The sequence below is a fragment of the Phoenix dactylifera genome, unplaced genomic scaffold (assembly GCF_009389715.1).
Source record: "Phoenix dactylifera cultivar Barhee BC4 unplaced genomic scaffold, palm_55x_up_171113_PBpolish2nd_filt_p 000026F, whole genome shotgun sequence".
NCBI lineage: Eukaryota > Viridiplantae > Streptophyta > Magnoliopsida > Arecales > Arecaceae > Phoenix > Phoenix dactylifera.
Window position 1 is genome coordinate 1,033,442 of NW_024067667.1, and position 15,024 is coordinate 1,048,465.

The window sequence follows — 15,024 nt, forward strand, 5'->3', positions numbered from 1 at the left end:
TCCTTTGCTATTTAAGTTATATCTCCACTAGGCACTAGCAATACCCTCTTGTATGTCCCTATGTAATGCAGCTTAATGTATGCATCTTGAATGAGAAGTACATCAGTTCCTGGTCAGTTTAATGATAAAAGCTGCATACAAAAAAAATCAAATATGGTAGTCGATGTGCTGATTTAATGGAAATCGTGATTAAATGGAAATCAGTGGTAAGTTCTTGTCTGAATAAAATGACATTAAGTAGAGCGATGAAGGACACATACCAGGATGAGGACTACTGGAGAAATGAAGCCATTATGGAGAGTCACATCTTTTATTCTATTCTCCCAAGAATCATGGGGATGATGTGTTGTTTTTTGATAAAGTTGGAGTTTGTTTATAGACCTCAAGTTGTCTTTACCAAGGAATATTCATATAATAATCTAAGCCATTCAAACACAAACTGAAGGTATCAGTGCATTTGCATGTTTGTTTCTTTCTGCTTTTCAAGAATTGTAGCCAGACCTCTCTTTTAGATAACAACTATGGAATTGAACATGGAATTTGATTTTATTGTATAAACTCCCTTGTCGCTTTCTTTGATAGTTTAGAGGGAGAGAATTGAAAAGAGCACACATGTAGCAAACATCATCTATTTAAATAAAATCATCAAGTGCATATGAACATGTCTGGTGCTAGGATGTTGTGTGAAAATACACACGAACAACGCAGGCATGCCCTTTAATGGGGAAATCTGAATTCAGAAGCCACATTATTGATATTAAAGGATGCATATAACAGAACAAGAGTGTATTCAACCAAAATTGCCAAGTGCATTTGCTTGTGCCTAATGCCAGTATGTACATATGCACATAGTGCTCAAAACACCCAGCCATATTCTTACACAAAAAATCACATGTTTTACAAAATCACCTATGTACATTCGCCCTCCCAATTCGCTCCTCCCGTGGGTAAGCTTGTTCTTCTGCGATATTTCCTTCTTCGTTTGCGTGGATGACCGATTGATGCTATGTGGATGTAGGTCACCTAGAGACCTTTTGGAGATAGGCCTTATGCTGCTAGGTTTAATTTTTATATGCTTTAAAAGCAAATTGAATGTTTTTCATGTTTCTTACCTATGTATATATTGGATAAGCATCGATCATGTCTGGATATCTGAAAAAACAAATGAACCAGCATTTAAAGTATGGCTGGCGAAATCAATTTATGATTTTATTACAATGCTTGAAAAATAAAATATTAGTGTTAAGTAGAAAACGTAATTTTTTTTAGTGTGAAAGCAACAAATTGAGTCATGTATGCTAAAGAACATGTATGTTAGCAAAACTGATGGTATCTGGGAATGTAGTTATGTTTTAATTCACTATTTTCCCATATTATTCTTTGTACTTGTGCTCTAGTAATCTGTTCGCGTACAAGGTATTGACTTTATCTGAAACTTTTTTTTAAATGCATTTAAAATGCTAATTTCAAACTTGATATGGTTGTCCATCTTAGTTTATGGTTTTTGCCTTAGTAATGATCTGGACTGTGAGAATTATCAGTGATTTCACCAGTATTACATGCATATCTGGTTAATTTTTTATGTATTTGAATCATTTATATGTGTCAGATGAATGATGTTTCCTATTTTGGTCCGGCATTACTCATTTTCAAGAGTAGAAATTTTATAAGTTTCATAAGTATATCTTTGAACAACATAATACTTCAGTTTTTGACATTTATTATAGTTAATAATTCAGTTAAGTTTTAAATATAAAAGGTTTCATGTTTTTAGTTTTGCTATCTCCATTCATCATTCCTCTAAGAACAGATTGCATATGGCTTGTCAAGTGGGTAATAAAGGAGTTCTTGCTCTAAGGATGAAGTTGGAGTGAAAAATAACAGTCTAAGCCCTTTGATACAAGTGAGTCAGCATAATGAAGATTGCCTGTGTGCTTGTGGCCATACGTCCAGGACCTTTGATAGCATTATCTTTTTACCTTGCATGAAATTTTCTAATCATTGCTGTTTAAAATTCCCTTTGAATCTAGCATAATCTCACATCATCATTAATGAGTTCATGAAGTAATGTTTCTGGAAATGCACTTTAGTTTCTGCAGATTTATAATTAACCATAAGATATTTCCAAAGGCATTATGAGTTTATGTTCTTTATTGCTTTAGGGTGCAGACCAGGAGGTTAATGCAAACTTTCTCTAATGCAGGTGTTTGGTTATGGAGCTTGTATCCTCATTTGTTGAAGCAGCTGATAAAGATCTCATTAATATATTTTTTGATTTTGTCAGGTCTTCTTTATTGGTAGTCTTCAGATAACTCTTCTCCCTTTGAAGCATTAGACAAATATTCATTCTGCTATTGCAGACTAATTTATCCATATAATTTTGTATTGCTTGCCAGGTTTGTGATGAGCGTTGTCAACGTGAAGCATACTTTACTTTGAGTAAAATTTTGAAGGTCAAGAGAATAAATTTGGCTACATAATGTTCAAAATGATACCGACATTATGCTTAAATAAACTTTGTTCTTTTGTTGTGCAGGGGCATAGTTGGTTTTGCTCAGCTCGAGTTAATGAGTTAATCGATCTGTTTAATAGTATTAAGGCCCCTGCGGATAGTATGGCGTTGAAAAATCGTTTGTCGTGTTACCATTTTCTATTGGTTCACATGTTAAAGGTGAGAACTAAGAACTTTCTCATTGTTGCCCACTGATGCATGTGTATTCAGGCTTCAAAACACTTAATTTTTGGTTTCTTGATAGTTTTTATGATGTAGATCATGGTTAATAGTATAGATTCTCAATTTAACATATCCATTGTTAATTTGCATTGACAAGATTGAGGCTTTGATCCATTTGAAAGGAGAGTAGACAAACTCTATATGTCACCTTGAACATATGCATGTTGAACTTGAAAGTAGTTTAATCTTAAACAATAAAAACATGAAAATCACCAGAATAAAATTAATCATTTGATATAAAAATAATGATATATGTACCAACTATTTCATGAGCTGATGGAAATCATAACCATCAATCATATCCTGGTTTCCCTTATATTATTTGTATATAACACATGGTAAGATAAAATAATCCATCTCGTTGTCTCTTTACTTCACTTGCATCTGACGTTAAGAAACCTAACATTGAACAATAAAATGATTGTTTTACTTATATTTCTATTGAACTTATATGAGTTATGGATATGTCAAATCAAAATCGTATAATATATTCATGGTAAATTATAGGAGAGTAAGGGTAAAAGAAAGAGAATGGATATGAGATGGCTAACTGGACATAAGATATGGACTTTGTTTATTGTTATTATTTTTTTATTTTAATAGTAATTTTGACCCCCTTGAAATGGGCATACCAAACAATGTATGATAGAGTCTGATATTTATTAAATCGAATGATCAAAATGTATTGCAGTCTACATGGAACCAATAATCTTTCAAAAGGCATAAATTTTTTGCATATAATATATATATATATATATATATATATATATATATATATGTATATATATATATCGGATTTCGATGATCGTAGGCTTGTTGGAAAGGTATTTTTGAAATCGATAGTTGATATCTTACGGACATTGGTGAATGCCAATGTTTTCTGGATTAAAAGTAGCTGAAACTTATAGCATAATTTAATAACAATTTTCTTCCAAACTTTTTTGGGATTTGAAGTATTAGGAGTTTAACTAAAGATGGCGAGGATTTCTTCAGTTAGATTTGAAATCTGCATTCGCCTCTAAAAACAAGTTATATTCATTCTTCTATATGATTTAATACTTAAAATTGATTGAACAAGACATGACAGTCTTCACTAAGGGATACTTATATAATATTTTATTTCTTAATATCCTCCATGCTATAAAAGTTGTTTTATTTAAGATACAGTTACTTAAAATAACCTAACCTGTAACCTATTTATAGCCAAATTTCTGAAGCTTGCCAAGTGCATTTATTGATTATTTTCGAAGTCATGGGAAGCACAAGTGTGAAATTTTGGGAATGTATTAACTGGAGGTAGGAAATCTGGGAGCTGCATCTAGAGAGTCGTCTACTAATTAAAATTATTTGTATCAGTTTTTAACTTGAGTTTGTTACCACTTTGCCTCTTTTCTTTGCCTCTTTTCTTTGTAATGTATTCCTTCTGAGTAACAAGTCTAGAGAGTTGGGATCCATTGCAATGTTTCTAACTTAAGACTTTGTTTCCTGACATGAAATCTAGTTGTATTTTTACCGGCATGGCATGATAGTTCAATGGCCTTACAGCCCATGCTTTTCTATATTCATAATAGTCAGCCTTTTTATTTTCATAATAAACCTTCTAGCAATTTTGTTTTCACAAGCAGAAGCAGCACATCAAAATTGATTTTCACTTTGTTTGACATTTCTATCTAGTTACTCGAAATGTTTTGCATACGGTCCTTCAGGTGATTAGCAAGACATTTTGCGAGACCTGTGCTACCTCGTGCTTTTGTTATTTGTTGGGATTTGTTTTTTCATTTTTGATATTCCATGATTTTGGAGGGAAGGTATTAGAGGATGGAGATTGTAGTATATGCTATTGCTTAAACACATACACAAAGACCTACATCTTGCATGTGTGGGCCATGCTTGAATTCTTTTTACATGCATGATGCATCTGCAAAGTCAAGTTATTTCAGCATGAGTTGCACTTATTATCTTTTATAGAAATAACCTTTCGTGGTTTTATATATTCATATAAAGCCTCGATGATGGATTCGTTAAAAATATAACAACCCATTCTCCTCAAGTTTTAGTTAATAACTTTAAATTCTTAGAATTAGTTATTCAGAAGAAAAGGGATTTTATCAAATGCTGAGGTTTTGTTTGATGGAATATGTATCCACAAAGAGACTTCTTCCACACACACTCGATCCTCATTTAATTCTTTCCCTAAAATTTCCCTGAAATTGAAAGTTGAAACAACACCAAAGCTGCCATTTTCATTTAGTTTTTGAATGTTAACTTTTGAATTCTACTTTTTTGGTTATAGCAACCTCAGCTGTTGTCCAACATGGCATTGTTCATTAGTCTTCTTGACTGCTACATTTACTACACATATACACTCCTGGGTCCTGGCATTATGTTAGTTGTATTTATCTATATGTGCATGGAATCTCTGCGATGCTTCAAATTGTCAAGTTTTCATTTGCAGGAGCATGTAGTTCACTCAGTTCACAAAAAAGCTTCTCTAACCTGTAATTTTCAATTCTTTTGCAGAGAAATGAGGAGAACATGAACACCAAAGCATTTTTAATTCTGAATGAGATTATACTCACACTAAAGGTTTTGTCACTACCCTGCGATGGATAGCATTATTTTACTATTCATACATTATTTTAGTGTTCTCTAAAATTTGTAATTTTCTTTCTTTTATGCCTATCAATTTTTATTTTCTTAGAAGGTAGGCCACATGCGAATCATAATTGCCCATGCATAATCTTTGGGCAACATGAATGTGTCTTTAATGTAGTCAGACAAGTCAACATGGGTCTTACCCCCTATTAACCCTAACAATGGTTCTGTGACGTCTGTCACACATAAAGTCAAAAACTAATAATTTACATACGGATGTTTGGAAAATGCCTGTCTTCCTTTTATGAAAGATATGTGGATTCTTGTTTTTTTTTAAGTTTCAAGTAAAAAGTTGCAATTTGTTTAGGAGTAAATTTGACTATTCTTATCCCACGATTGCAAAAAAAAGAAAAAAAAAAATCTTGACTGATACAAGGATCACCGGTAGCATCAACTTACATCATTTCATTTTTATCAGATTGCAAGCCTGAAAAATATCTGTATAACATGTTGAATTAGTGTGTAACTGCATTATTCATTCCAGGATTGAGAATATGGCCATGCATAATATATGTACAGCCTAACATGCTTTAAGAGGAGAAGGAAGTTAGGCTTAAAGAAATACTGTCTTGCCTCATTTTGCATGGAAACTACAACTGTTATTGTTCACGTGGATGCTCCCTTCTTATTACTAGAGAGGTCATTGTGCCTCACAGGAAGTTTTGAGAAATTAAAACTATTGGCCCCTTTATGAAGATTTGTTATAACACAATAATCTAAAGGCAAGTGCCTCTTATCTGGTTTTAAATGAAGCATATTCACAAGTCATGACAAATCAAGAAAATCTAGTGCTTCATAAGTGCAGTGGGGTTTTTTAATGATAATGTTTGTTTTGCTTTGCATATGTCCAAATTAGCTTGGTATTATCTTGTATTATCGAAAAGAAGAACAGCTTTTTAGAAGTAAACTAAATATTTCATCACAAACATAAATAAATGTCCAAAAGTCTCTCTGTCACCTAAAATTCCAAAGCTTTCATGTATTTCTTTTCTTTACTATGGGCCAGAATTTCTCACCATCTTTCACTCAAGTATTTTGTCCATCTTGTCTCTGTAAAATGCTCGCTAAATGCTCGAATAGCACATGGTCCAATGAGCCAAAGCAGAAACAGGCGATTCACATGAATAAGAAATAGTATCTTAGGTTTGATAATATGTGATTATTAGATTGCAGTTTTCTCACATTTTTTTCTTTTGCTTGTATCCATATTTTTATTCAGGCTTTATGAATTAGAATTTAGTAGCATGGTACGTAAATGTCACATACTATACAAGGTATTTAACTGTGCTCCAGTGCTGTGCAGGCTGGCATTGACAATGTATATGCTGTGGTGTAACATTCCAGTTCTTGGCATCCACTGCCATTCAGCTATGCCACATGCTAGTACATGCCAATCAACAATTTAGTGCTTTGTTATATTTAATCTATATATTATGATTAAGCCATAATACAGGATTAGTGTTTTAGATGAAGTTAAATATTAGCATAGGCTTTGGCATTATTGCAGATTATAGTATTATCCATTTTTGGTCCAAGTCAAATACATATTTGATCTATGATATGCGTATTGAATTTCTTATTGTTAAAATATTTAGTATTATTTCAAGCTATTCAATCTGATATCCAGATCTCTTGAATTTGACTTTCTTAATCTTATGCAGACTAAGAAAGAATCTCGAAAACTAGCATATGATGTACTCCTGACTATAAGTGGCAGCTTAAAGAACCCTCAGTCTGGTGATGCAGAATCAGATCTTCAACGGTTAATTAGTATGGTAATGTTACCAACACTGATCCATCATAGACTGTTAGAGCTGTCTCATGTATATATGCAATTGTGTTAAGTCATTTTACCCTCACAATGTATTCATGTAAAATTGTTATCTTAATTTTTTAAGTCATTTCAATATTTTTTGTGTGATGATAGTTCCGTGATTCATTGGACAGAAGGTACAGATGGTATCTTAAGAAAATATAATAAGAGATTCCTGCAAGAACTTTATAATTAGAATTTATAATTTGTTGAATAACCTTGCCATGGTGTCAAGACTATGGAGTTCTGTGCAAGCCATTTTTTCTTCTTTGGTTTCTTTTTTCCTTTCTAACTGCTAATCTTGCTGTCTTCAGATTTGTTTTTAGATTTTTCCCAATGTTCACATAGATTGTATCACTTGGTCATTTTTGTTGTTATTGTATTTTTTAATTCCATTAGTATCAGTTTATTGTTAGCATTTTCGTCATGAGAAGTCAAGTGTGCCTTATATTCCGGTCTTTAGGAAGAAGCAGATGGATAACTTACCTGCTCTTACATTTAATTGTTAGAACCTGAGATTTATAACAACCTTATGGGCTGTCACAGAATTTAGATGGATCTATTGCTTGATTTATGATTTGTCTAGTGATATATGCGGATAATCATTTGACAAACATGTTTATGTACCAGTTATCTTGCCCTTTCTTAAGCATCTTTTTAGCTACTATAACAAAGCATCTTATCTGTATTGAGGACGTGCCTCTTACATAGCTCTGCATCATAATTAGCTGCTAGTGTATATTTAAGTTCATTTTATTCATTTTATTTCACTTTGCAGGTGATGGGATATCTCTCTAGTTCATCTCCTCACATAATAAGCGGAGCAATATCTGCACTTTCATTGCTTATATACAATGATGCTGACTTTTGTCTGGCTGTGCCAAACCTGCTGCCATCAGTTTTAGTTTTGCTGCAAAACAAAGATATTGAAGTCACTAAAGTGAGTTTCTGCTGCATGTTTATTTCTGGCTTGGGGTTTTATCTTCTAATTCGAAATCTCATATGCGCTATGACATGTGATAGGCAGCTTTGGGCTTCGTAAAGGTGTTGGTTTCCTCCTTGCAGACCGATAAACTACTGAAACTTGTCCCTAATGTTGTCAATGGAATATTGCCATGGTCATCTGTTTCAAAACATCATTTCAAATCAAAGGCATGTGCCACTTGAGCATTGTTTTGGTTCTTTTAATGATATCTGTTGTCAATTTATTTCTTCTCCTGTGAAATCTTGTTACATGATTAAGCAACTACACCAAATTGCAGGTTGCAGTCATCCTTGAGATCTTCATAAGAAAGTGTGGTTTTGATGCCATCGACATTATTGTGCCTAAAAACTGCAAGGCCTTCGTTAAAACCATTAAAGAGGTAGAGTTTCTTTTTGTATATCACCATAATATTAGGAAGAATGATCATAATTGTTTGCCACTTTTGACCAACGCAAAGTGTTCTTGGTAACAGTTGTCCTATATCTATTATATTGTAGCATAAAAGGCTTGTATTGGATTGTATTGGATAACAACAACAGATGTAGCGTATATGCACTCCGTCGTTATAAATTTTAACTTTAAGACTTCTTACAGGTTGCTATTTGGAATGGTTGAGTTCATTCTTGGGAATATAGGGCCCAACTAGGACCTTGGGTAATTCTTTTTACATACCTCCATGGAAAAACTGAAGCACATTCATGCACTGTCTATGCAGCTTAGAAAGCTCGCATTGGATGCAAGACCAAATATGTGGTATTTGTGCTCTGTTAATATAAACTTTGACTTCATATATGTTCATGATTTACTAGTTGGAGTTTGTTGGTTTGCTTTGAAAAATTTGTGGCCAAGAAGGATGCCAAGCTCAAATAATTCCTCTTTATGATGTCATGAACAGACTTAGGCACATGATGCATGCACCCTTCCTTCCAAACACTCAAAAATTCACATGGCTACTCATATGAAGGCATAGATTCTTGCATACCCTTATAAACTATGCCATTACATGAAAAACTTGCATGCATAAACCAATTAGAAGAGTTTATTTATAAATAAAACAAGATATGCGGAATCGACCGAACCGACGTACCGATGAAGACCGGTACCAGTTGGAACCGATACCGAACCGGTTCCGCTTAAAAAAAAAAAAAAACGCGCGGACGGGCGCGTGGACATGCGCGCGTCCGCGTTCGGCCACAGAGTGGCAATAAATGCCACTCTGTGGCATTAAAAGCGGGGCTCGCTGCCCCACGCGGAGAGCCTGCTCGAGGATCCACGCGCGCGCGATTCTCTGCGCGTGGTCTGCGGTTCGCACCGCGTGGAACGCGCGCAGGCTCGAGTCGGGGATGCGTTTCCACGCTTTGCTCTCTCCTTTTTTTTTTTCCCCTTCTCCTCTCCTTCCCGACCCTTCTCCTCCTCTCTTCTCTTCTCCTCTCTTTCCCCCCTTCTCCTGTGAGCAAAGAAGGGGCCGGAACCGCACCGGAGAACGGGCAATCCTTGTCGGCCCAAGGGAGGAGGTCGGCCCGAGGGAGGAGGTAAGCTTCTTTTTCTTCTCCTCTCTCTTCTTCTTCCTCTTCTTTCCTCCTCTTTCTTCCTCTTCTTTCCTCTTCTTCCTCTTCTTCTTCCCCGGTGCTGGTACCGGGCTCGTACCGGTACGCATTGGTACTAGGCTTGAACAGGTGCAAACCGTATCGGTACTGGCAAGGAGCCATTCGGTTCCGTCCCCTAGTACGCATTGGTACTAGGGGACGGAACCAAATTCTGTGGCTGTACCGGTACTGGCCAGCGCTGGCCAGTACCGGTATGGTACAGGCTGAACCGGTCGGCAGCAAACCTTGAAAAGAAAGGATATTTTACCTATTTCTAGATAATGCGGCCTCTAGATCTAATATGTTTATTCAGTGAGGGTTAGCAGGTTTCTGACTTAGGCTAGGCTAGGAGCAAGAGAGGAACAATAGTGAAGAGTTCCAGTGTTAATTTTTTCCTCATCTTTTGCTGCAACTACCTAGATCATCTGTACGTTTAGTCTTTGTTAGGTGGTCAGCACATGAGCTCTATATCACTTGAAGACCTGGCTAGTCAAGTGTTGAGGTGTGAAGCGCAAAAAAAGGAAAACAAAAGCGAATGACAGCATGGCTAGTTGGCTACACATTTGCATAGGAGGTCTTGACTAGCCAGGAATGGGATGGGACCACTGTACAGTACCATTCCGACAGGAGACTGGTTCCCGAGATACCTGTAGGAGACTGGTTTTTGTAAATGAAGATGTCTCAGTCCATTCCAACCATCCCAGTTACATCCCTCTTGAACTTGGGACGCACTGGGATGGACCAGGACACAAGTTTTTTTAGCCTTTTCTTTTCTCTTCTTGTTGTGATTGGCTGTTTTGGTACATTCCGACTGTACCAACCTGGTACTGTACCATGACAGAAATAAATCGGGAAGGGGCCTGGCATCGAAATTTTTAAACCCTTGTGTTTGGATGTCTGGCTGCAAGCCTCTGCACACACATGCATATATGAGTGCACAACCACATATCATGCATGTTGAGTGGATTTGTCATATGTTATCTTTCAGTTTCAAAAAATGTTATTGCATTGCTGTGATAATGGAGATTATTAAAATGTATAGAACAAAGTCAAATGCTTACAGAATTTTAGATGAGTAAGAAACTATCTTATTTACCATTTATATCCAATTAATCCTACTATAGATATGAAGCGACAGCAGACGAGTCTTTATATTCAATATCAGTTTTTTGCAAAGTATCTTTGTGGCTTAAATAAAAGAGTGCATTGTAAGTCAACATCTGGTGGGTTATCGATATGCCTGCCAGCCATTGACAATCGAGACCAATTAAGATGCTAGGGAAGACTTTATGATAATTAGCCTCAACATAAGGTATTCAAACAGGTTAAGGTAATGAAACGTCCCAGGTTCTGTAGGGCTTTGGTTTTCATCTGATTTTGTTGTATTGGGTACTTTAATGAGTGAGTGACCCTTCTGGCCCCCCACAACTTGGTTTGAAACATTTTTTTGGTCAGTGGCAGGGTACCCCCTATTTTATGCTCAAACATTCTACTTGGGATCAAGGATGAGATGGTACTTCTATGGTAGTTAGATCACTCATCTTTCATATGCTAACAGCTGTTTGCACCACTTGTCCATGATGGTTTGCTTCCTGACTCATCTTTTAATTGAGATGACCAAAATATAGTTCAACTTGCAATCAGTGTATATTTGATGAGCATACAAAGAGTATAATGACATACCAAGATATAATGACCGACTACTTTGCCCATGACAAAGCGTATGTGGGCCTTCATGATCTAGAACATTGTCTTCTGCTTATCTAAAGTTCAAGTGACTTTGATACTTAAATTCATTAACTGGAATTGGTAGTTTGTTTTGTTATTTCCATGGGTGATAAGTCCCCAGACATCTGAAATCTTGTTTTACGGATGTGAAAATTAAAAACTTTTTCCTTGCATCTGAAAAACTTTATGATGGAAATCTTAATCCTATCACTTTAGAATGAACTACGGAACATCTAAATTGAAAATACATGCTTCTAAAAAAAATTAGAGCATCAAGTGAGCACAAAGCACCAATGAAGCTAGAATCATAAAATATTATATGATCATTTCAATTGCTCATCCATAATAATGAGACATCTTGAAAAGTCAACGCAAATTGGAATTGATTTCCATGTTTCTAGACCATATGAAATCAAGACCTTGTGTCATGCCATTGAGGTTACATATTTTGAAACATCTGATGCATAGGTAGCAAATCTCCAAAACATATGATTTTTTGCTTCCTAGGATATTTAGATGTTCTAGGTTGTGCTTTTCATCGTTGATCCTGTAATGATAAAATTGGGCTTTAATCCTACTAATAAGATTCTATCTCCCCTGCATGCCAACGACACTTCTTTGTGCTGTTGCCCCGGCAACATTCAAGGGAATTTTATGCTCTATTCCTGCTTAGTAGGAGAAACCGGGCAGGTATCACCATTTTTCTCCCTTCCAATCAAGTGAGAGTGATCAAGAACATACAAGGTGGTTTAGAAGCAAATGCCAAAATTTAGTGTCATCAGACTGCCATTCGCTTCTATTTTATATTCATACTTGTTAAGTTGTCATAAATCTTGTTTGGAACAGTTTATTATAAAGGTTTTGCTTGGCTCACCATCATATTACTAAAGCTTCCTCAATTGGGTGATGTTTTACTTCCACGGCATACCTGCTGTAAAGAGCTGCTGTTCTTGCCCAACTCCCAAATACTTTTGAGTTGATAAATATTGATGAGACTTCTTTGTTCTACAGTGACTTGATATATAAATTACTTTTGTAATGATCATTTTAAGTGCTACTTCAATAGTTTTTTTTTCTTTCTAAGGTGCCTACACTGGAAATAAGCAACTTTGTTGTTTACCATCAAGGAACTATTTGAAATGATTAGAATACAGATGAACAGAAGACTTCTAAATGCATCAGTATTGAGGTTGAGAAAGATCATCAGTGCTGTCTTCTTGAACTCTAAACCAATGCCCTGCATTTTATCATGATAGTAAAGTTTTTTCATGTTCTGATATATGGCAGTATTATTATTCAATGATGCTGCCATACATAGACTTTAAAGTCTTTATTGTTCTAGTTTAGTTTTAAATCACAAGGGTGTCCTTAGGAAGATCCTGCTTTAAACTTGCATCAGAATGCATTGTCAACCTGATGTCTACTGTCAAGAAATTGGTGCTGAATTTCTAGCCAAAGAAATTTAGGCAAGGGAAGGGCTTGGATTGAAAACTATTGAGCTAGTTGGTGGGTAGGGAAATCTCTGTGTTATTCATCACAGCTTAAACCAATCCAAACGAGGAACAACCCTCCAAAATGCTCTGGACTTGGACCCTACTCAGAGGGGTGAATAGTAATTTTGACATGAGGAGTTATGTTCATATCCGAGCAACAAATAAGTCAAAGATGCAGCCCATCGTAGTTGCCAGTTTGGAATTTTTTCCATTGTAATAGCCAATATGGGACTTTCTGTTTGTACAAGTTTTTCACAGTTGAGAGTTTTTGAAATATACATTCTTGTGCGAAACGGTATCCTACAGAAGTGAACTGAGCTTGTACCTCGTGTCAATTTGAACTGCCACACACCATCTTATTGTTGAATCTGAATTACTTATCACCACCCTCTTCTAGATAATGTCCTGCATGTCCTTTGCGCAGCAATTTTTCATGATACTTTTTAACTGCAGGGTCGCCGAAGCAAGAAAAATCCTAAGAGAGTTGCCCGTTCAGAAACAGCAGTGAAGTCGGCAGATTCAGTCACCAAAGGGTATGAGATTCCATAGTTATTTATAAACTATATGTTTTCATGACAAGTTTTCTTAAATTATAGTTGTCATTTGATGCTTTACATTTGCAGAGGGAAGAAAAGGGTACTTGGTGATGTAACTGGATCACAAGAGAAGAATTCCAGGGCAACTACCAAGGATCAGAAAGGGAGAAGAAAGAAACAGAGAAAAGATATTTTGAGCATGAATGAGACTTGTCAAACTGCTGGTAGAAACCAATTGACAAATGGTGCAAATCCTTCTAATTCTGAGAGTTTACTTGAAGCACGGTCAAGAGAGAACAAAAAGAGGAATGTGATTGATAGACCAAAGTGGCGCAATAGAGCAACTGGTGACCATAGAAGGGACGACAAGAAGCCGAAGCATGCCCCAGCACATTCCAAGTTTGATCCATCTGCCAAATCCAACAAACGCAAAATGTCAGGAAATCCACGGGGAGTTAAATGAGTTTCATAAGCATTTGCAAGATGGAGATATACACAATGAGAATCTGCAGTCCCATCTCATGTCTCCAGGTTCATGGGAAGTATGTGGTATTTGCTTGGAGACCGTCTGAGCTTGACATTGAAATTTGACACTCAGCTAGGAACCAGAATTGCTGGAAGAAAAAACACAATGTCTGAAAGTGATATGGAAGGTCAGGTGCTTCAACACATGCTGGGAGGAGGCAAAACACAAGTCATATTTTCTCACCTTGATCACCACGTCAAATTCTGGCCTCACCCATGACAATCTTTTTGACTGTTCTCCCGGAATGATGTACAATCCGAGTTTATTTATTCTTTTACAAAAACATGAAAACTATAACTAGATTACAGTACCTTATTTTCAATGTAAAATCTTGATTTATAAGATAGATTTTCCCCCCTCCCTTCCTTTTTCATGCTGCCTTTCTGTTTAAGTGGTCATGTTGATGCTGGCATGGATTCTATACGTCCCTACGATCACCCAGAGTGTCCGGAGCTTAGAAAATACAAGTATTGGTGGAATGACAGTGGATTTGGTTCTCTTCAATTTGACAAATCAATAGAAAATTTTATTTGGGAGGATCATCCAAATCTAGCTCAATGATCGAAAGTTACAGCCCTACGCATAGTACTTTCTATACGAGGAAACGAATAGGCCACCATCTATTAGAATATCACTGACTATCTAAGTAGATTACGACACAGCCAGCTGCCTAACTGCTGAAGCTTTCTTTTCCTCAAATAGTTTAGCCTGTAGGCTTTATAACAAAGGGCAGAGCTTTCTGCAACAAGTCATGTGGGTTGGACCGCAATGGAAGCAATAAAACTTTCTGGTCCATCATCCGCCTTCAATCTTAGGATAATACAAGCCTTAATCCTTTGCAGCAACGGGCATGTTTTGAATTCTAAAGACGTCTCGGTTCTGCGAAAAGTGACTCCAATCACTTGGTCGACGGCTCGGTTCTGTGAACAGTGACTACAATGGCATGGTCGACGTCTGGGTTCTGCGAA

At 36.2% G+C, this 15,024-nt stretch overlaps 1 protein-coding gene across 3 annotated transcripts in view; it reads left to right on the top strand.

Annotated features, from left to right (window-relative positions):
* The window catches only part of LOC103721223 (RRP12-like protein), a 35,985-nt gene extending 21,558 nt beyond the window's left edge, over positions 1-14,427 (top strand). The window contains exons 9-18 of one of the 3 annotated variants that reach the window (XM_008811338.4): positions 2,204-2,297; positions 2,397-2,453; positions 2,537-2,671; positions 5,255-5,320; positions 7,051-7,164; positions 7,981-8,142; positions 8,226-8,354; positions 8,465-8,566; positions 13,448-13,527; positions 13,618-14,427. In XM_008811338.4, coding sequence (XP_008809560.2) covers positions 2,204-2,297; positions 2,397-2,453; positions 2,537-2,671; positions 5,255-5,320; positions 7,051-7,164; positions 7,981-8,142; positions 8,226-8,354; positions 8,465-8,566; positions 13,448-13,527; positions 13,618-13,993 — 1,315 coding nt within the window. In that variant the 3' untranslated portion in view covers positions 13,994-14,427. Of the gene's footprint in view, positions 1-2,203; positions 2,298-2,396; positions 2,454-2,536; positions 2,672-5,254; positions 5,321-7,050; positions 7,165-7,980; positions 8,143-8,225; positions 8,355-8,464; positions 8,567-8,781; positions 8,842-13,447; positions 13,528-13,617 lie in introns of those variants that run through there. The other 2 variants (XM_026810075.2, XR_005506938.1) reach the window with 2 other exon arrangements.
* Positions 14,428-15,024: the final 597 nt, after the last annotated feature.